The 23,448-nt window shown below is 41.3% G+C and overlaps 1 protein-coding gene and 1 long non-coding RNA gene across 2 annotated transcripts; one reads left to right on the forward strand and one right to left on the reverse strand.

Annotated features, from left to right (window-relative positions):
• Positions 1 to 2,361: 2,361 nt before the first annotated feature.
• Positions 2,362 to 12,167, reverse strand: arrdc3b (arrestin domain containing 3b). Its single transcript, XM_008423181.3, has 8 exons — positions 11,528 to 12,167; positions 7,736 to 7,817; positions 7,218 to 7,365; positions 7,024 to 7,126; positions 6,645 to 6,901; positions 5,095 to 5,248; positions 4,866 to 5,020; positions 2,362 to 3,432 (listed from the first exon to the last, which is right to left on the reverse strand). The coding sequence occupies exons 1-8, from the start codon at positions 11,805 to 11,807 to the stop codon at positions 3,355 to 3,357; spliced, it is 1,257 nt and encodes a 418-aa protein (XP_008421403.2). The 5' UTR covers positions 11,808 to 12,167; the 3' UTR covers positions 2,362 to 3,354.
• LOC145554305 (uncharacterized) lies at positions 3,373 to 10,138 on the forward strand. The gene is made up of 2 exons (XR_014090320.1): positions 3,373 to 3,505; positions 5,114 to 10,138. It is a non-coding gene; the product is annotated as an uncharacterized LOC145554305 (long non-coding RNA).
• Positions 12,168 to 23,448: the final 11,281 nt, after the last annotated feature.

Raw genomic sequence — 23,448 nt, forward strand, 5'->3', positions numbered from 1 at the left:
GCGCACCAGAAACCAAACTATTCCACGTGAAACAAATATCTGTGTGCCGATCATTTCCAGTGAGATGTTGCTGAAGGATCCGGTTCAAACTGCTTTAGGCCCAGCCTGCTGGCGGCGGAGCTTCACAGCTCAGCTGGCAAAGTCTCAGCTTTTGTGATGCAGGAATGTATATTGAAATCAATTTATTTTCCATAGGAAGCCCTAAAAAGGATTTCCTCTACATAGCAGATTCATGCGTTTCAGGTTACAGCGACTAAAGTTTGTCTTTCGCCCAAAATGGAATCTGAAATTGGTGTCAGACTTAACAGAGAGACTAAGCAAACCGTACTGGGATTATTTGGGTGGAAGAAGTAAAGAGGAAAAAGAAGATCACATTTCAGATAATATCTGTATCAGTCTATCTCAGTCAGTTTAATTATATGCTTTGTGCTCTAAGTGACATGCTTTAGTATTTATTCTACATTATATTTAGAATTCCTTACTGACCATCTGACCTGTTTGACAGAAGGTTTGTTGCAGTTTGTTTCAGTTTCAGTTTATCATTTATTTCACATTGGCTGTTCTACTCCTAACACTGACTGAACAAGTGAAAGTTGTTTTTCCATGTTTGAAAGCTTGTGAAGCTCCTGGTGTATTTCAGTGAGCTGTTCTGCTGCAGAGTTATTAAATACATTTATAATTCAGCACATTTATGTCAGTGTTTAAAAAAAGGCGCTTTAAGTCAACCCAGCTGTTTCTCTGCATCAGATCAATATCGGCCGATACCAAACCTCAGATATCTGTATTGGTATCGGAAGTGAAAAAAGTGGATCGGTGCTTTCCTCATATCTGGGCTCAGATTTTAAAGATTCCCTCTCCTGCCTCATTCTAAGTGTTTGGTTATCCTGAGTTATGTCTGCTGTAGGCGTAAGCTGCTCCAGGATGAACTTTTCCTTATGACACAACTGCTAACTTTTTCTTTTCTGTTGTTTTTCTCTCTCTCTGGTCTGGCGTCTGATTTGCTGATGGCGTCTTCTTGGACTTCAACTGGCAACAAAACTAAGCTTCCTCCTTCTCCTGGTATTAGCTTGTTGTTTGGTCTTACATAGGAAGCACTTCCACATCAAATCTTCTGTTTCATTTTTTGCCATTTGTACTGAGCCCGGTTCTGGTTCTGCTGGATGTTTCTTGCTGTTAAAGGGGGTTTTCCTCTCCACTGTCACTACGTGCTAAGTATGAGGAATTGCTGTAAACATCACCATGTCTGCTGTCGCTGGAGTGAATGCTGCCAGTCGATGACTCCAGGCAGTCTGCTGGGTTTACTGAGACTCAAACGTTTTTAGTAAATTTGAATAATGAACTGAACTTGATGCCTTTTTCAAAAAAAAATAAACTGGAATGTTTGTATGATTGGACTGAAATGACTTGTTGATGTGTGGTGAACAGGAGCTACAGAACTGAACTGAACTGAACTGAACGAGGCTGGACAAAGTGACATCCACTGATCAACTGAGTCTGATCAGTTGATCAAACATGGATCATTAGTAAAGGGACAGCTTGTGAAGCTCCTTGTTATGGATTCTAATAAGCACTCCAAGCAAAAACAGAAGTGAAATCAGTGTGAGGTAGAGAGGTTTCATCTGGATCAGACAGTGTGAACTGTAACTGACATCACTGAAATCCGTGGCCAAAAACATTTCTTCATAACTCATTTTACTCTTTGGCTGAAAACAGGAAATGCTCTAATTTCCCGGTGGGATGGACTTCCAGAAGAAATCTGTAGTAGATTGGAGCAGTCAGTGATGTAAGCTGCTGACAGGATCAGTACTGCGCCTTTAAAAGCCTTTACCTAGAGATGGTGCTGCTCTACCAGCAGCACCATCTTTCGTTTGATACTTGAAAATAATTGCTTAGATGTAAATATTAGGTATATTTTAGATGATTTGCAGTTAGCACAATTAGGTGTATTTTTGCTTGATAGAGAATAAAAGGAAATGTGAGGAACGTTTGTGTTCCTCACAACTGACAGTGTCATCACATGATAACTAACAGTATTCTGGTTATTTCTCTCATGTCATGCAGCTCTGCCTGGAGAGGTGATGCATTCAGGGCAATCCAGAACAAAAACCGGTCACAGCTGGAAACTGTTTAAGATTGGGGCGGAGCTTCATCTTTCAGCTGAATTGTTGGATTTTCCTCAAATTTTTATTTGAAAAAACAAAAACTCTTAAAACAATATATTACATTCCTGTCTCCTCACAAATACTAAATGCTGGTTTGTCACATAAAATCCCAACGTAGAGGTTTTAGGTTCAGGTTGTGGAAAAACGTGGCAAGGTGCTATATCCTGTAGCCATAGCAACAAACGATTGAGTCATTGGATTATTTTAGAAAATAAACCTTTTATTTGATCCAAAGTTGATCGTGAAAGCAATGAGATCAAAACAATAATATATAATGCACAGAAATGGAATAAACAGCAACAGAGTACATGAAAAACTAGTGCAAAAAAACCCTCAAATATAAAAAAATATATTGCACTTGGTAATCTGAACTTTTAGGTGGAAGAAAATGTGTTTGAACATTCTTAATCTGATATAATTCTCTGTAAACATTGATCTGTTATTTTTCTTTCTTTTTTTTGCGTTCTAACATCCGTCAGGGTCGTGGAAGAATCGGCAGCTACACAGGCTTCATCTCAGAGCAGAAACCAACAGGCAACTTGTGGTACACTGTCTGGGTTGGTCCGAGTTGTGCTTTGTCCTAACATTTAAGTCAACACACACCCTGTAGCCTTCACACACACACACACACACACACACACATACGCATTCACACTCAACTTGAGCTTGAAGCCCTTGAGTTGGTCGCTGATGTGACACGTTTCTGTCGTCATCGTCTTGTTTCTGTTTTGAGTTGGAGAATCTCAGGGAATTTCACCGGACTTCCACCTTCGGGCCTGAGCGCTGAGCTCAGCTGTCTGTGGAGACAGCTCTCGTCGCTATGTGCCAATTAGAGCACTGTGGACGTTCCGTCTACTGAGGCATGTCGACCCGCGGCATTCCGAGAGGGAACCGGTTGGAACGGCATGTGCAAACCTCTCTGTGAGGCGGGAGGAGACGTCTTCTGAGCGGTGGTGGGAGGGGGGGACAGTTTTTCACGCCGCTGTCAGAGGACATTGGTTTTGTCCTCGTCTTGAGGACGGGAAATGGTTTGTCCAACGTAACCCTGGTCCGTCTCATCCATGAGTCACCGTGGACTCCGTCGGCCGGCTGACATCAGGTCAGCATGGGTCCGGCCACATCTACAGTGACATCCTGGTGAGAAGTCATGTGGGACTTCTGGCTGAACATGGGTAAACTGGGTAGGACCCCCTCAGCGGGACGGACACATGTCGGGTCTCCGGACGTCTGCAGTGCCACAGACCTCCATGGTGTCGGGGTAGGGGTCCACCTGAGGACAGGAGGGAGGAAGAATGACACTGAATTCTCTGACTCCCCTGTCAGAGCCTGTTGCTACTCAGCAGGTAAGGGTTCAGCTACTTTTCTTTTCATTTCACTTAGTGTGAGAAACATAAAGTACTAATAACTTCACATCTAGCTTTCATAGATAACACAACACACAGTGAAGTAAAGTCAACCAGCTCTGTGTGGCCCCTGCCTATTTTTTGCAGTCACTGACGCTGACTGGCTGTACAATAGTGAGGAAGACTGTAGATGTTAGCAACTGTGCTAATGATAAGATGGTTTCTGCTGTGCATAATAATGAATATTAGGATGTATTTGGAGTTTGAACTATTTAGTTTTAGAGGGGGTTTCAAGAATTCACAGATTTAGTTTCAGTGAGGACGACTGTGGTCCCTGACCCACTGTAGCTACACAAAGGTATAGCTAAGGTAAGTAAAGTCGGCTGTTTTTGTGATGCTAGCTGCTCCAACTGGGTTAATCTTTAACAGTTCAAAAATTTTGTAGTCGTTTTGTCTTTGTATTAAAACAGTAAAACAATGTTTCACAGGTATGATGTGACGTCACCTCTGCTCCTAATATAAAAAATGAATGAGTGCTCACAGCAGGAAGGCTTGAAAAAACATTCTGAACGTCATCTACAATGAAAGGTTTAGAAAAAACAGAGACGAGAAAATGTCCACAAAACTCTTGCTTGGTGCAGCTCTAATTTTAATAAGTTTTAATTAATACATTTCTTTCTGAATTTATTTAATATTTTGGACACATTTTATTTATACTAAATTTTTCAGCGATTTGCATTCATTGCATTTCAATTGTTTAGGTTATGCTACTTTAGTTTTTTATTGGATTTTATCAACTTTTATTCAAAGGCTTTGTGAAGTTTTAAAGCTTCTTTACCTTCTTAGTAATATTTGGCACAATGTTGCAGAAAAAGGGTTTGCTGCACTTCATCAACACACTGTTACAATGTTTCTGCACCAAAGTTTTTGCACACCACATTTTTTATTGAAGTGTTTTTCGAATCTTTCTGATTTGTCTGGTTTATCTTGTGGCCTCGTAAATGTTTCTGTTCTTAGGTCCAGAACAGAAACTTTGTACATGTCTACAATTTTTGCAGTGAAAAATTGTAGATACAATGCTTCAGTGTGGGCATTTTGTGTACATTTATTGCAACAGTTTGTAACTTACTTTTTATTATAAACTTTTTTTGCATCTTTCTGAATAGTAATATTATGCCTGTTTTGTGTGTTTTAAATACGTTTTCTGCATTTCCTACATTTACTATCTTGTCAGCACTAAACCACTGACATGCTGTGTTGAGTGTGTTGTGTGCGTGCGTGCGTGCGTGCGTGCGTGCGTGCGTGCGTGCGTGCGTGCGTGCGTGCGTGCGTGCGTGTGTGTGTGTGTGTGTGTGTTTACCTCAGAGTAGAGTGGCGGGGGGAGATATCTGAACTCTGTGATGTATGTCAGCACAGATCCTTGGTTCTCTCCCTCCCCATCAGACCTATCACAGCCCTGCAGACAGTTTCGCCTGTGCGCCTCTGATATTGCCAGATCGCTGTAGCTTGGTGGAGCTGCAGAAAACAAGAAGGTGTAAGATATCGTTCTGTCCCCAAAAGAGCTGTAGGGTGTTAAACCCCGTGCGTACCCTCGGGTCTCTGTGGCAGGCCCATCCAGCTGACTGAGCTGCAGTTGCTGCTGATGCTGGAGGTGCGGGTGGCGCAGGCATGGAGCGGTATGGTGCCGATGACCAGAGGCAGCGAGAGCGACAGGTTCAACCCGCCGGGAATGTCCACGTACACCTGGAGGGAAGACATGCTTTCAAGTTAGCAGGAGCCACTTGTATCTTTGTGTTGGTGAATTTCAGCTGCACAAACACACACACGTACACACACACACACATAGTATAACAAGAGGCAGCTTCACAATCACAGCAATAGGTCTATGTTAGAAACATAAACACCCTGGGCTTCTAACCCCCTGCTGCCTCAAACATCTTAACCTTGTTATTCACCTTTTCTCCAGAAAAACATCAAACAATGGAGCTCTGAACTGCGCCCTTATATCACCTTACCCAAAATATTACAACCGAGCCGAAGTTCAAGAAGCCAGAGAAGTAAAAACAAAGGAGCGGTCATGCTGGGGATTAACGCTTCAGTAGCCCTCAGCAATGTTTTATGAGTTCATGCTATCAGAGAGTCGTCAGTTTGAAGATTAGTGAAGGCAATCAGGCTTCTACTGCTATGTGCTTTTAATGTTTTACTAAGTTTGTCTAGTTTATGAATTACTGACAATCACTGTTTGTTTTTATTCCTCATTCAGACAGGAGACGACAGACAAGCTAATAAAACACACAGCATGGATGCTCACTCGTTTGTCAGCTGTTGTTGTATTTTGTCTCAGTTTTTCGTAGACAAACTTTCTTATTGTTTTTAACTATCATTACATTCTCAGATATAATAAAGTCCTAGGCTACCATTGCTTATCTACCTTTTGGGTACCACTGGGGGCAGGGCTGAAAGATTTCAGTTTACTTTTAATCTACACTTCGAAGTTCCTGTGGTAGTGAGCTGTGCTGTAATGCTAACATTATCTTTTGTGGTCTATAACCAAATAACAGCAAATAATATTTTGATCAACATCACCACCGACTAGGACAGTTGATGTTTTTGCAATTTGATACTTTTGAAGTTTTCATTAAGTCGTTATCTCTCTAATTCACCACAGGGGGAGCTGCTGCTCCTAGCTTCCTGCGCCAGTGACTTATAACGCATATTTGAAAAAACTTAAAAACTACAAGTAGGGATAATCAAGCTGTTATTTTGATGTGTTTATTGAAAATGGTAACGAATTTAGTTTTTAGTGTTTTTAATGAAAGTTTTGTTCACATTTAATTCTGTAATTTAATTTTAGAATTTGAATTGAAAACTTTATTGTGAGAATGTGGTTTCATTTTATAAATATGCATGATTACCTAATGTGTCTGTAAAAGGAGCAGTAAGAAGCATAAGCTTATTTAATCCCTCGGTTAATGAACGTTACCGGTTGGCCTGAGTACTTCACACCTCATGTACGTCTCAACATGCAACTTCGTTCACATCTTTATTTTCCTAATGCTGAATGTTTGTCACCAGACACTGGTGGATAGCAGGAGGGGAAGCAGTTAGCTTGACTCTCCGACAGTCACTCTGTACTCACCATGAGGATGTACTCCACTCTGATGATGGGACAGTCCAGTATGGAGGGCGACACCGGGGGGATCTTGAGCAGCTTGCCCTCCCAGCTTTGGCTCTTCCCTTGCTGCAGAGGTTCTCCCCGCAGGTTGGACACCAACTGCTGGATCTGCCTGCCCTTGCCCTTGGCGAAGAAGGTCTGTGTCTGGTACAGCGCCGCTTTGGGCACCACGACACGGGACGAGCAGTTTTCCACCTCAGCAAAGATCTGGATGGACTCGCCTGAGAGAGAGGGGAGAAGAGATCAGTCTGTCAGACTGAGAGAGGAAGGGACACAGGTGAAACTTTAGAGGGGAATACTGAGAGGAAGAGGAGGATGAACATAAAGAAGAGGCGTGGCTCACCTGGTGTGTAGCCCTTCCGCTCTATTTTGGCACTGAGGGAGATTGGACCCGACGCGCAGAACCAGCAACACAGAGTCTTCTCCTTCGTCCCGGCCTGGGGGGCCTGTTCACACACACACATACACACAAATCCATCTAATTTAGCCGCAGGCGATACTATTAAAGAGGCCGATGAATAAAGCAGCAGCTCCTACCAGCAGGAGGGGCGTGTTGATGTCGATGTGTTCGAACACAATGAACTCCTTCTTGACTTTGACAGGCAGCAGCCAGGGCCGGTGCAGTTCGGCTTTCACCCAGTACCTCACACTGCCGTGCTTCCCTTCAAACGAAGTGGCCAGAGCCCTGCAGGAGAGAGGAGAGAGGTGGAGTGAGGCCCAGAAATGTGGGTGGTCCAGTCAAACCCAACCATTCCTTTCCTTCAGGCCAAAGCTTTAATGACTTTCCTGACCCTGCATATTTTCTGAAAAGCTGAAGCTGCTTGAGACAGAGTTAGTTTTAATTGCTTCATACATGGTTGGTTAGTTAGTTTAGTTTAGGGCTCCAGGCGGAGGTGTGGGGCCCCTTCAGAGGCTCCAAGTAGGACCTCAGATGATCAACATGAAAGGACACCTTTGCATCAGATTATACAGTCTCCATATGCAAGTAGCTGATTTTAAAAGGGTCAGTTCTTGCAGGTGGAGCGGCGCGCTGAATGAACTCTGAGGACACTCACATCTGAGGCAGGTTGAAGCTGAAGGCGAACTCATGCAGGCCGGCGTGCAGGACAGTCATGCCCTCCTCCAGAGCGTCTTCATCTGGAACACAGAACAAGTGTTTGAATCTCGCTGTAATTCATGAGCATCAGTTTCTGGCCCAGGACACACAGACCATGGTAACATGTAACAATACATCAACTTTTAGAATGTTTTTCCTCACTTTTAGTCAATATTTAATAACTATTATGTTTAGCATAAATGCCTCACACCTTCTGATTTTAGGGGGGTGGGGTTGCAGTAGGATAGTTCCTTTGGTCTTTTTATTGTCAAAACATCTTTCATTTTATTCTTGGAAGTCAATCAGAAAAATGATCAAGGGGGAATAACATTTCAATGGATAGTTTTGAATTCTATTTTATAATAATGACTGGAAAAGCAGATTTGGTTTTATGCAAAAAATGGATTAGATAAGATTCAATATCTCTAGCATTCCCGGACAGGCCCCCAACAGGAATGCTACAGGTATTTTATGTTGTCCTTTTGTAATGTCTGTAAAATGTTAAAATAGTTGAGGCGATTCATTTGAATTTTTTGTTTTGATTTTGTTTATGTCTTAAGGTATATTATAAAATCTTTTTTTTTTTTGTAATGTTTGTAAAAGCATGACTATAATCACCACACATTATGACCTTGTGGTGTGGAACCTATGAGGAATAGTCTCTGTATTAGAGACTAATGGTGATCCTTAACTAAACCAGTAAAGTTCTAAACCAGTCAAAAATGATTGACATCCCAAACAGCATTATGGTTTACACAATTCACAAATCTTTGTAGAACAAATCCAAATGAACCAAAAGTTGGTTCAATAATTAATTCCTTTAGGAAAATTTTCATCCAGTCTTTTGCTCTCATAAATGTTTTGTTTTGTCCATGTTAAATCTTTTTTTCTATTCTGACTTTTTTTGCACTGCTCTAGTGAAAGGCAGTGTCTCACAAGAATGAGTTCAGAAATGTTTATGTGGTTGTTATACCAAGATTGTATGTAAACTCAGCTGATAGTTGGAGTCCAGAGTCTATTTCACTGCTTTTGAAGGCCAGAAAATTTGAGAACCAGTAATAAATTCAAGCTCTGTTGTGGTATTTATATTGCTTTTATTAAAAATGTAACCTTTGATTTTGATAACAATATTAATTTTGACCATTTCAAAACCTGTGGAATGAGTAGCACTACTGTAATATTTTAAAACTTGCTACTTGTTCAACTGTTCCCACCACTGTGTTTACATCCTTGCTGGTAAAATGATTTGCATTGGGTTTTATTTTTATTTTTATTTTTTAAGAATTTTGAATGACATTTCTGTTATTGCACATCTGAGATACTGTACTGTATAGTCTGTTGTGTTTTTGAAAGTTCAGACACATGCACATTTGGACATTTTTCAAATCATCTAACTCAATTGCACAATAGTGAGCACAATATTTCTATTCTAATAACTGACCAGTATATTCATATCACAATCTTGTATATTATATAATTATTACTACTAAAATAATTATTACTACAAAAATCTTGTTTTTTGTATAAAAAAACATCATATTTGTATTTATACATTACTATGTATTATACTTATAAATGTATTTGAGGTTTTTTTTATACTATCTTTGTGCCTATTGAACAACCTATAGCTGTATTTCAGCACCTCGGAGTGCTAACTAAGCTATCAACACGTGTAGCGAAGCGAACAGCAGTCAAAGGAAAAGCTTCAGAGGGAGAAACGTCATCGTGACCTTCCTCACTTCCTCATTTCTGGTGTCATCTATCAGTTCAGTTTGTGTAAGAGTTCTCAGTCCACCCCGCCGCTACTCGCTTCCTGCCACCTCATCCTGCATCTCTGCAATGTGCGCGCGAGGGCGACGCGAGACACTTCCTCCGTGTGTGTGTGTGTGTGTGTGTGTGTGTGTGTGTGTGTGTGTGTGTGTGTGTGTGTGTGTGTGTGTGCGTGTGTGTGTGTGAGCGAGAGAGAGTTTACTGCGCGTGCGGGCGTGCGCGCGGACCCAGTCACTGGCAGCGCAGCTCAAGCAGGAGTAGACCGGTATGAACCAGACTGAGCAGCTTACTCTAGCTGGAAACTCCGACGAGCGCATCGCAACTCGGCCTCCTATTGGTCAAGCACACGAGACTAATTAAAATGGACGAGCGCTGATTGGCTAGTTGGCCGCGAGCTACCCGCCCACACGAGTGGAGCCCGTGTAGTGTGTGGCCTGAGAAGGGGGAGGAAGGAGTGAGGCAGGAGAGGAAGGGTGTTGTTACTCTAAAGACGAACTTCAGGTGGACCTGCTGTTCTCACGCGAACACCCCGTTAACATAAACCGTTGTTAATGTCTGCTTTATTTCAGCCAATAAAGTTGTTTGTTTCCGGCCTGTTTTCCTGAGTTTTTCCTTTGTGTTCATCTGAACATCTTTTAAAATAACAGCAGACACTGGAGAACATAACCTTACTTTTTTTTTTATCAGATCATTTTAAAAATGTTTTAAATGTTTTAGGAGAGTTATTTTAATTATATAAAGTATGCTTATGTTTTGCGATCAATTTGAATGAATAAATTACTTTAGATAAGCTAAAAGTGTCGAGACACAATAATAAAAAAAAACCTTTAAATTCATCCTACTGTATTACCATTGTGCATTATAAAAATAAATACAGAATAACCTGGTGGTTATTTTCAACAACCGAGTGATTTTTCATATGGAGTTTGATCATCTCTTTGTTCAAACTTGTAAAAGAGTAGAAACACCTTGTTCCTGTTTGTGTTTGTTAACAAATGCCAGAATTGAAACTTTTTGTGGGGTTTGCATCAAATTTATTTGAAGTTTGAAAAACTGTTGGGGATGAAATAAGATATTCGTATTATTTTTGTAATTTGCTAATCGAGATATTAAATTATCCCCATCAATACTGATAACGGATACGTTTCCAGATGTTGAGATAGAGTAACATCTCTTTAGATGCTGTATTGGGCCTTGGGTCTTGATGCTCCAGGGTCATTCACATGTTCCACTGCCTGAGTCCAGTCAAGCTGCAGGGTCAGAGGTCAACACATCTCTGTACATGTGTACAAGTGCAGCTTGTATTTCCATAAAGGTTTCATCCAACGGTCTATTTTGCATCTTATTTTATTTATCACCTAGGCAACAGAACAACAAGACTGTGAAAAGTGGAGGCAGGCTTACAGACAGCAGCTGAAGCATAATTCCCTCCACACACACACACACACATACACATACACACACTCAGACTGAGAGTCAGCCTGGTTCTCCCCTCCCCTCCCCCTGTCTCTGGCAGTTTCTGAACAGGTTTGAACCGCTTCTAACAAAGGGAGTAGCCAGATCTGTCCTTATCATTGATGTCAGCAGTGAAAATCGCCTTTCCGCATGTGTCGTTTAGGAAAAGTTGGTTTAAAACTCAAAATCGTAACGATCACTGTGTGTTTCTGATCGCTTTTATTGTATATTCGAAGCGTTTGCAACTTTCCAGTTTTCTGCAACTCTCCACAAGGAAGGAAAAAAAAACACGTCGCTATCAGAAGGTTGAAATTGGACAGAAATCAACCTAAAAGCCTCCATCCTTCCCGCTGCTGCCGGCGGGGAAACGGTTTATGAACACACCGAGTAGAGGAGCTGCAGTTCGGGCATCAGCTGTTGCATCAGTACCACTGACTGATGGACTGCGCCCTCTGCATTCCTAAAGTTTTCTATGTCAGAAGTTTTCGGTGATCATCATCATCATCATCATCATCACCGCTCTTACCTCTCTCCTCTCCGATCAGGGTGTCGCAGTGATGCAGATAGTCCACCTCCTCCGTGTAGTTCTGGGTGTAAGCGGTGTTGGCCCCGGCGTTTCTCGACTCCGTCCACCGGACTTTGGCGAGCCCCCGCGCGGTGATGTCCAGCCTTTTCACCCGCACATCCCCGGTCACCTCCACCACCACCCGCCCGGAGACCAGGTCTCCCCCGGAGAACACGGGCAGGTTGTTCTCGTTCAGGCAGTCGAAGTAGACCACCAGGGCCTTAACTTTGCCCAGCACCATGATGGAAATGCTTTTAGAAAACCAAGTAAAGAAAAAAATTTAAAAAAATGTAGGAAAATGTGTATTAAAAAGTCTATTGAGGTGAAGTTGGGAGCGGGAGCAGCCTGGGGCTGCGGGTGCCCAGCATAGAGCCGGGTCTGCAGCTGTCAGGGATGGCTCATCTGGCAGCTGATGGTCCGCTTCAGCTCTCCTCCTCCTGCAGCTCTCCTCCTCCGGGTGCTCTCTCTCTCTCTCTCTCTCTCTCTCTCTCTCTCTCTCTCTCTCTCTCTCTCTCTCTCTCTCTCTCTCTCTCTCTCTCTCTCTCTCTCTCTCTCAGCTCTGGCTCAGCCTCTCTGCTGCCGTCTGCATGCAGCGGCTGCGCTCTTAAAGCTTCCGCTCGATAAAAAAAACAAAAAACAATAATAATCCCACTGAGCATGTGCGCTCCGACCAACCGGCCTGCTGCTGCTGCTGCAGCTGCTGCTGCTGCTGCTGCTGCTGCTGGGATCAGCCTTTTCTAAACAGGCGAATCTGTCTCCACTTGCCTCCGACGAATCTTATGAAACGGTAATTATATAAATATAAAAACATGCTGGAAGAACTCTGTACAAAATGGTGAAGTTGAGAAACGACACCAGTGAAAGATGGTGGAGCATGTTGGCCCGCCTCTGGGCTGGCGGGGGGAAAACTGGAGTTTGAAAAAAAGTTTGTTTGTTATTATTATTATTATTATTATTATTATTATTATTATTATTATTATTATTATTATTATTATTGATCAGCAAAAAGATCAGAATCCTGCATTAAAATGAGCTTTTTCAGATCTTCGTTGTCTTATTCTAAATGATCTTATTGTATAACTTTGTAAAAAATGTCTATAAGACTACAAATTAAATGATCAATATGCCAGTGTCATTTCCGGTTTCAATTATTGAATATACTAATTAAAAAGAAACGATTCAATTTAATAAATAAAATAATAAAACTTATATAAAAAAAGTAGTTTTATTTTTAGTCAAATAAAAACGTTTATTTTGCTAAATAAAAACTTAGTAAGTTTGTGGTTTTATTTAAATATAGAGAATTACCAACAGATCTCAGGTGAGGGAGGCACTTCATGTTAATAAATAATTGTTTCAACCAAATGGTGTTACTGATGTTAACCCCTCTTTCTTATAAAAGTTCATCTCAGTTAATTAAAATATGATGCAAAAAAAAAATCAATAGCTTACAGTAAAACTGGTTGCAGTGCTGCCACAAAAAAAAGTATTGACTTCTTTACAGATTTTCTCTGTTTTTGACTTTGCAAAGTATCACACTGATACAATAAAGTAAACACAAATAAGCTGTTTTATAAAACAATACATTCACCTATACTGGGTTTTAAAAAGCTATTTAAACAATATTATTCATATGTGAAAATGTATAACACCTGATATTTTTCTTGATGCAGTGTATGAGTCTTTTACATCTGTGGAGTTTTGGACAAGTCTGCTGTGGATTATTAAAATTTAATTGAATTGTTAATGTATTTTAGTTCAAAACTTTTCAAATGGGATTAGAATCTCCAGAAAACTGTCTATAACTTTGTTTCTCATCTGTTTTTAAATGACCTTAATGTGGGGCAGGATGTGTTACTTTTTAAGGTCTTTCAGCTCTTCATGTCTTACTTCGTGAAATTTTAGATCTAAGGTGAGATTTTTCATCTTATCTCATATTACAGTAGATTTTCCTGCGGTTCAGCAGCTGTTATGCTTTCTTATGGATTTGTGTTACAGTGATTTAGAAGCTATCAGCAGGAAGGAATAATTTCATATCTTTATGAGCTGCCTCAGTCAATTAATTTCCTGACCACTATGACTGAATCACTGCACTGATCAGTCCTTGTCTGGTTCATGCCCTCAGTCCAAAAACAGAGACACTCATTTCAGATAGACTGAGATCATCTGTGCCTGAGGAGGAATCGACATGGCCGAAGATGAGGAAACAGGATGATTCTGTAAGCTCAGAGAAACGGGGAAATCTCTCCATCAGGAAAATGAGCTGCTTGTGTAACTCTGACTAGAGTTACACAATTATCAGACTCAACTATTCATTGAATAAATATGTAATCAGGATAAAAATAAGTACACATTTACTGCTTCCATAAGGCTTATGGTTGAAAGATGTTCATAGTTGTAGAGTTCATCAACCGTTTTTAAACAATTTGAGACCCCTCATATTGAGAAAAAGATTCTTTCCCACCATAAGAAAGATCCATATTCATGAAATGGGCCATAAAGAAAAACAGCACAATGCTCAGTCAGTTCACTATAAAAGACTCAACTATTGCTTGGCTTAAGTTTCACATGTTTGAATCTGACTGTCCTGCAAAGGATTGTTGAACAAAGACTTTATGATAACTGAGACTAAGATAGAGATTTTTGAAATGTGCACAGTGACACATTTAGAGAAAGCAAAGCAACTTATTAGCACAAATATTTTATGTCAGCTTTATGTAAGCACAGTGGTGGAAAATTGATGATTTGTATGTTTTGCAGCCGCAAGAACAGACCAGAATGCAGTTATTGAGTTGACCACAAACTCCATTAATGAATCCATTCATGAATTCATTCCATCGATCCATCCATCCATCCACACATACATACATAGTCTTCTGCTTTTCTGGAGACCCAGACTTCCCTCTCCCCAACCACATGTTCCAGCTCCTCTGGGGGAATCCAAAGGATTTCCCCAGTCCAGCCAGGAAACTGTCCTTCCAGCGTGTCCTGGGTCTTCCTCTGGAGCACCTCACCAGAGGGGTGTAAAGGATGGAGGCACAGCCCTGAGTCTCCTTAATTGGCTTCTCTCGATATGAAGGAGCAGCGGCTCTACTCTGAGTCCTTCCAGGATGACCGAGCTTCTCACTCTGTCTCTAAGGGAGAGACCAGACACCCTACGGAGAAAAATCATTTCGGCTGCTTGCTTCGCTTTTTGACTCAGTTCTCTCTTTACCGGTACAACGCTCGCTTCACTGCAGACCCTGCACCAGTCTGCCTGTCTATCTCCAACTCCATTTTTCACTAATTCGTGAACAAGATCCCGGTTTACCTCAACTCCTCCACTTGAGCCATGACATCCCCTCCAACCCAGATAAGGCACTCTACACTTTTCCGGCTCAAGAATGTGGTCCCCGGTTTAGAATGTCCTAGTCAAATTCCAATTCTTAATCTTACTGACATAATGAGGACATTAGGAAAGATCAGAGAAATTAATGTCATTGAATCTTTTTGGTCTAAATGTGAGTGGATCAATATGAATCCGCAGAAATTTGATGGTACTACAACCAAAGGTTCTACAAGATGCTGAACAATCAGGTGCACTTACTTTACTTTTCTGTAAAAACTCAATTATTTTTGGCTTCTCTACGCAATGGAAGTATGGTACCTATGTTGTTGCACACTTTAGTTCAGATGTAGATGATTGTAGAACCCGATCTGATAATATAACAGTCAGAGGGTGAATCTTTCCCCATGACTGTTCAGCAAGGTAAAAAAATAACTATCAGAATCAGCGTGTTTATAACCAAAGGATTCTTCACTATGATCAGTCAGGCTTAATCACCAAAATAACCATGACCAACAAAGGGCACTGCAGTAGACAGAGGGACGTCAAAATAACATCTGAACAAATGAAAATAAAGAGAGAAAACAGCATCTCCAAGGTTGGACCTGGAGTTTGGAGAATATCTAACCCCGCTCACTTCCAGCCTCCTTTCTGCTGTCCGTGTTGGTCGCTGAGAAGTGAGCGCTCTGGAATGACATTTCCCTTCTGCACTATGGCCTAGCCAAAGTCGTTGCTGCAGAAGTGCAACTGGCAGCTGCAGAGCAGTTCCCTTTGCATTGTGAACAGATTTGTACCGAGGTGAAACGTTTTTTTACCACCATGTTCTGATCATCGAAAGGGAACAAAAGTTCCAACCAGAGGAACCCAGTTTAAACCAGAAAAAACACTTAAGACTGAGACATTAGCTTTAGATGAGTTAAAACAGTCTTTATTGACCTGCTTTACTGTAGTTTGAAAATATGAAATGATGTAGAAATCAATGTTAGTAAGAAATAGATAAATAGAGAGATGCTAGGAACATAGGAACATTTCAAGTGTTCAGCAGTTTGACACCAGCTGTTGATTTTCTTTCTCATGATATTTTGTTTATTTTCTCTGGGGGACAGAGGTGAACGGCAGACAGGCCGATCAGGAACCCTCCCTGCAGTAAGCTGCTCAATCAGTTCTGATTTTACAGTTCTAAAATATGCAGGTCATGGGTAGTTCAGAAGCGTGTTGATGGAAGGGGTCAAACGGACGGATGACTGGGTGTGAGGATGTAATCTGGGTAGTCTTACTGACCACAGTTTGGGAGGAGGAGACTCATCGGCTTTCCCTCCTGCAACAAGGAGTGAATAAAGATGAAGGATGAGTCGAGAAAATAGGGAAAAGTGTGAGAATGATGGGAGAGGAGAGTTGACTTGAGGATTAGTGGAGGGTGAGGTTGAAGGAGTGACGGACTGTGAAGGATGGGTCAACTGGGTATGAATAGACAGCTGGACAAATGGTTGCTGCTCCCAAACTTAAGTTAACATTAACTTCATCTTCAATTCAATTCAAATTTACTTTTTTAATCTCAAAGGGAAATTAATTGTTGTAATTGAAACTAATTCAAGATTCCTCAGTTATTCTAATCCTATAGCCTGGTAATTTTCCTTCCTGTGCAATTCCACTCGATTAAAATCTCTCTTCACTGACTTTGTGAACTTTCTTCCCTTTGCTTGGATTTCTCTGGTAGATTTTCTACCGGAGGAGTTGTGAATAACGACATTGATTTTCTGCACTATTTTATTGTTGCAGTCTGCCTGTAGTTTTAGCGATGGCAACAGAAGAAGTGATCGAAGCCATTTGGTCCGTGATGTTAATTAATAATAATGAATTAACGTCAACAGTCGCCTCGTTCGGATCAACACTTCTCTCTTCGCAGTGGAGAATGGTTGATTACAATCCAGGCAACTTTCAGTAAGTCATAGCGACAAACTGGATCATTACATATGTCACAGTTAATGTTAGTGATAGGGTAACATTTAAAACTTTAACAGAGTTCATGCCTCCAGGAAGCAATCGTTTCTCAATAGTTGAGGCTCCAGACCCTGTGGATGAAGCAAAGGGTTGGGTTTTACCAGGCAAACTCTACCCCTGTCTTATGGATACTCTCTCAAAATGTTGCCTTTTACTAAACTTTACTCGACTAGAACCTTATCTTAGGCATATTGGAACCAATTCCATTGATAATGATGAATCCCATTTCTTCACAGACTACAGGTCATTGACTGTTCCTCGTTTTCAGGAACTGTGTAGTTGAAAAGAATTTCCTGCTTTCGCCTCAAAGCAACAATGTATATGAGCCAGTTGTGCTGGCGGCTTACTGAGTGGAGTCCAGCTTCCTCCCACAATCCAAAAATATACATGTTGGGTTAACCAGAGACGGTCGACCCCGTGGGACTCTGAGTTGCCCTGTGATGGACTGGTGACCTACTCAGGGTGTAGCCCGCCTCTCACTCAGAGGTAAGACATCAGTGTGCCACAGGGGTTCTGGAAATGACTAACCCTTGGTGAACAGTGATGTAGACGTTGGCATCAGGCCACTGTTTCCCTGTCCAATCTGAGATGAGTTCAATGCCAGAGAACTGGGAGAGGTTTCTGCTCAATCAGCTCCCTGAAAGAATTTCAGCCAGCTGTAAGACTGTTGCGTAGGTCAAGATTTGTAAGAAAGTTCCAAAAATGTGGCAACAATTCAGTGGAAAAAAAAAGAATTCCCTGTTTCGCAGTCCTCCCGTTTTTCCTGTTTCGTCCCACATACTGTAAATGTTTCAGATCAACTAATCTGCAATACCAGGCAAAGATCATCTGAGTAGATACAAAATGCAATTTCCAAATAATATTTTAGTTTAGTAAAGTTGTAATATGTAACTTTTATAAGAATATATTTTACATATCTGATAAAACTGTCACCATGTTGTGACAGTTTGTTCTGAGACAGATAATCTGTGAAATGATCGCTCATCTCCTCTTCTTCCACCTGGTTACATGGGAGAAAGTAAAAAAAAAAAACAACAACTTGTGCTGACGATTTAGTAGCTCATGGTCACAACTTGTCATAATTAAATTGTTTCCACATGTTGTTGCCACAGTTTCTAATTGTTTTCTCTCCCATGTCACTAGAAGTGTTCCATACTGAGCTACTATTGCCAATCCTGACCAAACACAACCCATCACAGCCAGGAGGGTCTTAGCACTGCTGTCAATCAACCGAAATGTGCTAAGACTAAATCAGACTAAATCAGTATTTGTTTAAGAAACATGCATCCGTTTAGATAATAAGTTTGTGACTGAAACTGCCAGAGTAAATTTGATGAAAGGGTTTGGAAAGGTGTGTGTTAGGTTCTGCAGACTGCTAACGCCGTCCGGTGACTTTCCCTGCTGTCTGGATCCAGTCGTGCTGGTTGAACAGGGGCCGGTCCGCACAGCAAACATGCTGAACTTGAAATCGGATCTCTGTCAGCTGAAGTTATACACAGTACAGTACACAGCAACAAGAGTTTTTATACAAGCAAAAAACAGTAAAAAGATACAAGCAATAAAAATGGAAGACAAATCCTGCTAAAATGACTAACTGTAGAAATAAATACATGTCTTAATAATGTAGTGTGGCAAATATTGTAACCAAAGAAAAGAACTTTGCACACTTATTTGATTGTACAATGTGATACAAAGTTGTTAAATCATAGAAACAACTAGTTTCTTTACTCAGCTTTATTCCGCCATGTGCATCCTCCGCACAGACATGCAGAGAGCAACGAAGAAGAACACAAACCCATTACATATGCTCCTGGCATAACAGTGCCCCTAGTGGGTGGACATGTAATACAAATAAAACAAAGGAGTAACAATCTCCCACTTTTCTAAAAAAAAACTTATGAGAAAGCATAGCAATTAAAGATTTTTTTTAGAACAGTCTCAAAGTAACAGAATGTGAAACATCTTAGGACTGAATTTACTGAAGAATCCAAAGTCCTTCATAAAGAGCCCTAAGGAGTGTGGTTGTAGATGCTCCCTTCTTTGTTAAACAGTCTGCAAGTTGGTCTTTTGTTTGAGACCACACCACTTGATGCACCTTGTTAGTTTGCATCAGTTCTTTAATTGAACTGATTTCCAGGCGTAACCTCTTCTCTGCAACAAACTTAGTTGACTTAAGTGCATCAACAAGAGAGAAATTATCAGTCACACAGATTATAGGTGGAGTACACGCAGTATTACCAGCACTGAGTTCAGAAAAGAGTGCAGAAAGAAAATGGCATTATCAATCCCTCAGACATGGCGAGTGTTTCACCTGCCAGTGTGCTTCTGACAATTCTCTTAATTTTCTTTGACTGCCATGCAATGGGAGAGAACCGCCCGTTGTCACCCATCAAAACAATGAAGTGCCCACCTTGAGTACCTCCATCTGAAAGATTTCCAAAGATGCATCAGTGAATGTAACCATCTTTAAGTTACCGTCGTCCCCAAGGTGTTGAAAATTCAATTCAACAGACTTGGCCTTGAGCTTACACACAACTCTGTTTGCTTCATTAATGGTCTGTACTGTAGCATGTTTGAGACGGGATGCTAATTACTAGCATCAAACATGACATCAGGCCTGCTCTGTCTTGCCACCACAGAAGTTGGCCTATCTTAGATCTAAGTTGCTCTGTCTCCTTCTCAGTGAGAGGTGAAGCGGACTCTGCTGCTCGTGAGGGTGAGAGGTGTATGGACTGCAGGTGCTGAATGTATGTTTCTTGGTGTATTTGTACTTTCTCACCTTCAGTAACAAGATCTACACCCACATAGGAAAGCTATTGTGTGCTTCACGACCGACATTAAACTTTGACCTCAGGTGAGGTATGACTGACTCTGAAAACATGTGTGATCCACCCCATATAAATCATCAACATGACAAGCAAGTACACCAGTTACATTTTTGTGCTCATCCAGCCAATAGAAAACTGCAGGATCAACCTTAGACATGATGCCTCCTGCTTCAATCATGATGCTTTTTACCCTGTTATACCAATACAGTGAAGCATCAGCTAAACCATACACACATTTTTCAGTTTCCAAAGCACACCTGTGCTATTAGCCTCTCGAGGAGGCTTGATGAAAATGTCTCTGGACAGTTGCATTCCTTGTAAAAAGGCAGATTTAATGTCCATAGAGTGAAGTTCCCATTGTTTTTGACATACAACTGCCACCAAGAGTCTCAGTGACTCCGAGGCACAGGTTGGAGAGTCCTTTTGTAGGTCAGAAACTTGTAGCTCCTCAAATCCTCGTGCAACAAGTCTTGCTTTTGGCATTATTCCATTTTCAGTCTCTTTCAGAGTGCACACCCAACGAGTAGAGACACACTTTTGTCCTTTGTCTTCAATTTCCTCAAACACTTGATTTTGTTTCCAGCTTTTTATTTCATTTTCCTTTGCTTCATCAAACGATATGTCCTTATTCACAAAAACATCCTCGTGCATATCTGTAACCTCAGCATCTGCCTGGATGTGAAGATCCTCCAACTGTGACAGGTCAGCTGACTCACTGTTGCCAGCCACTTCTGCTGGCTCAAGCAGCTCCAAGTTAACCCAGTTCTTGTATTTCCCAGTTGCTTTGCCGGCACGTCCCAACACTTTGGCTTTTTGTGGTACACCCTCTGCATTTCTGAATGTCACAATTTGACCTGTCTTTATGATGGTGTTCTCAGAGTGCGGTCTCTCAGCCTCTGTATTTTCAGGAGCAAGCAAATGATGATTCTCAGGATTTACTGCAATAGTGTCTCCTTCTACATCCTCTTCAATGATGTCCACTGTGTGTTGTCCTCGATTGTTCTTCTCAACGCAGGTAATCTGAGGTTCTTCATTCTCATGAGTAACTTTCCTCAATCTGAGTTGATGGACTCTGACACAGGTGCCTCCGTGTCTAACAAAAACGACTGCACCATCTTGACCAATCACCACTCCTGGTCCTTTCCATTCTGGACAATCCACTCTTTTGTAAAAAACTTTGTCTCCAGTTTCATATCGCTCGTCTATGTGCCGCATCTGTTTCTTTAGTGCTCTCCGTATCCTTTCTGAACATTCTGCTTCTGTAAAGCTTTTCTTGCAGCATGCAAGGCTGAAATGTGCTTGGCAACCCATTCACTCTTGGTGGTGCCCTCTAGAGCTGGAGCTTTGTCTATTAATACAGAAGGCAGGTTAGGATTCTGCCCGAACACCAGCTGATGTGGGCTGTATCCATGGACACTTTGCATAGAGTTCTTTGCCATCAGGGCCCAGTCCATGGCAGTGCTCCAGTCACATCCAGTACTTGCTTTGACTTTTAGCAAAATCTCTGTCAGAGTTTGATTGTGGCGCTCTAACAGTCCATTGCTCCATGGACTGTAAGCAGGTGTTGTCTTGACTTCAATATTAAAGTTCTCGGCCATGTCTCTCACTTCCTCGTTATTGAATTCACCACCATTGTCACTGAACAACTTTTGTGGTGGGCCATGCACACTGATCCAATCATGAATAAAACGTCTGACTATCTCAGAAGACCTCTTGGTGGTTAAGACACTACCAGCACTGAAACGGGTAAACTGGTCAATAATGTGTAGGTACCAAACCCCAGGTTCAAGTTCGTGCAGATCTACAGCAACAGTTTCATTGTATGTAGATGCCAATGGTAAGCCGACAGCAGGTTTTGGTTTGGTCTTACAATATTTTTGACACACTTCACACTGGTTCACAATGTTTTTCAGCAGACTGTCACATTCTGTGTCCTTGTTGCCAGAATTAGTCAAGAGTCTCTGTATTTTGTCAGCAGAGGCATGTCCAAACTGTTTATGAAGTTTCTCCAGAACTTTCATCTTTTCACTTGTGTTCATCTTGTCTGTTGTAGTCAGTATTTCTTCCTCATTAGCTTGCAATAGCTTATCAGAGTGAATGAAACTTCTATTCTCACTGTCCACAATGTTTACACAGTAATGACCTGAACTAGTAAAGTCCAGTTTGACAGGCTGATTAAACATCACTACACTGTCCCTTTCCATGTCCAAAACAGTCCCTGCCCTTTTCAATGAGGTCTTACTCAGTAGCAGCGGGATGTTAACAGGTACTACTTCAGTTTCTATATTACACTTTGTGTTGCCAATTTTAGCAGGTATCTTTACCTTTTTTATGGAGTAGACGATTTTTCCATCTCCAAACTTGAAGGGCCTGTGACTTTGTGTTTCTGTCTCTTTCATAGACTTCATACTTTTCTTTTGTAATACAGTACTATAGTTGTCCAGCCACTCTTGTCCACAAACTGTCCTAGTGCAAGCAGTGTCTATTATTGCTGAGCCAAGACATTCTGTCATGAATATTTCTGCATCTGTTGCTGATTCTTTGGTGTACAGAGTTAAATTGCACTCTTCCACGTCTTTTGTATCATCAGCCATTTTAACACTATCAGCTTTATGCGGACAGTTTTTAACCCAGTGAAAAGTACTTTGGCACACTGCACATTTTGACCGTCGTCCGTACTTATCCAGCGGGTTTGTACCGGGCTGCGGAGTGTTGAGCTGTGAAGTTTTCTTATGGGGACTCTGCCGCCAGAACTTTCCTTTTGCCGCCATTGCTCTGTTGCAAACACGGACTCCTGGCTAATGCCTTCTGCTGCCGCACCTTTTTCCCCCCAAATATTCTCTTCAAAGCGGACTTCATTGAAGCAAATGTTACATCTGGGCATGCAGTTAAAGCCAACTGTCTGTCCGTTATATCCAAACACGCGGTGTCTAAAAGCTTAAAAGCCAAAACTGGGTCAGGCAGCTCCATGTTGTATTTCTTCATCCGTGAGTAACGCTGCTCGAAATCAATAATATAGTCCGCCATCGACATGTTAACTTCTTTTATAATCCGATCAAATTTGAGTATGCTTCATAGATCCTGTCCTTTTCCTCTTTAAGAACAAGTCATCTAGTTTAGCGAACAACGTTGTCATTCCAGTGTCTTTATTTAGATCATCTACCGGAATTTCCATCGCCGTGTCCCGCGCTCTTCCAGACAGGGCCAGGGCGACAGCCAGCGCTTGCTTTTTCGACTCCAAATCTGTAACTCTCGTCCAAATGTTGACTTCATTCTTCCAGCTTTCATAAGGCTTTCCTTCCTCAACGTTGGCGGAACTCTGTAGTTACTAACCATCCTCTGCTACCAATGTTAAATCATAGAAACAACTAGTTTCTTTACTCAGCTTTATTCCGCCATGTGCATCCTCCGCACAGACATGCAGAGAGCAACGAAGAAGAACACAAACCCATTACATATGCTCCTGGCATAACAGTGCCCTAGTGGGTGGACATGTAATACAAATAAAACAAAGGAGTAACAAAGTAACTGTTTATCATTGTCAGCAGTATTAATGTAACATCGCCATTCCTTCATTTTTTCCCCAACATTATCATTTTTATTAGTTTTCTTTTTCAATAATTTTTTTCTCAATTTTTATATTCAATACTTAATTAGCGCAATATTTTTATTTATTGTGACAATCAATTCAGTTATTTTTCCTATATTCTGCACTTAATATTTTAATA

The sequence above is a fragment of the Poecilia reticulata genome, chromosome 12 (assembly GCF_904066995.2).
Source record: "Poecilia reticulata chromosome 12, P_reticulata-male-v2, whole genome shotgun sequence".
NCBI classification, from domain to species: domain Eukaryota; kingdom Metazoa; phylum Chordata; class Actinopteri; order Cyprinodontiformes; family Poeciliidae; genus Poecilia; species Poecilia reticulata.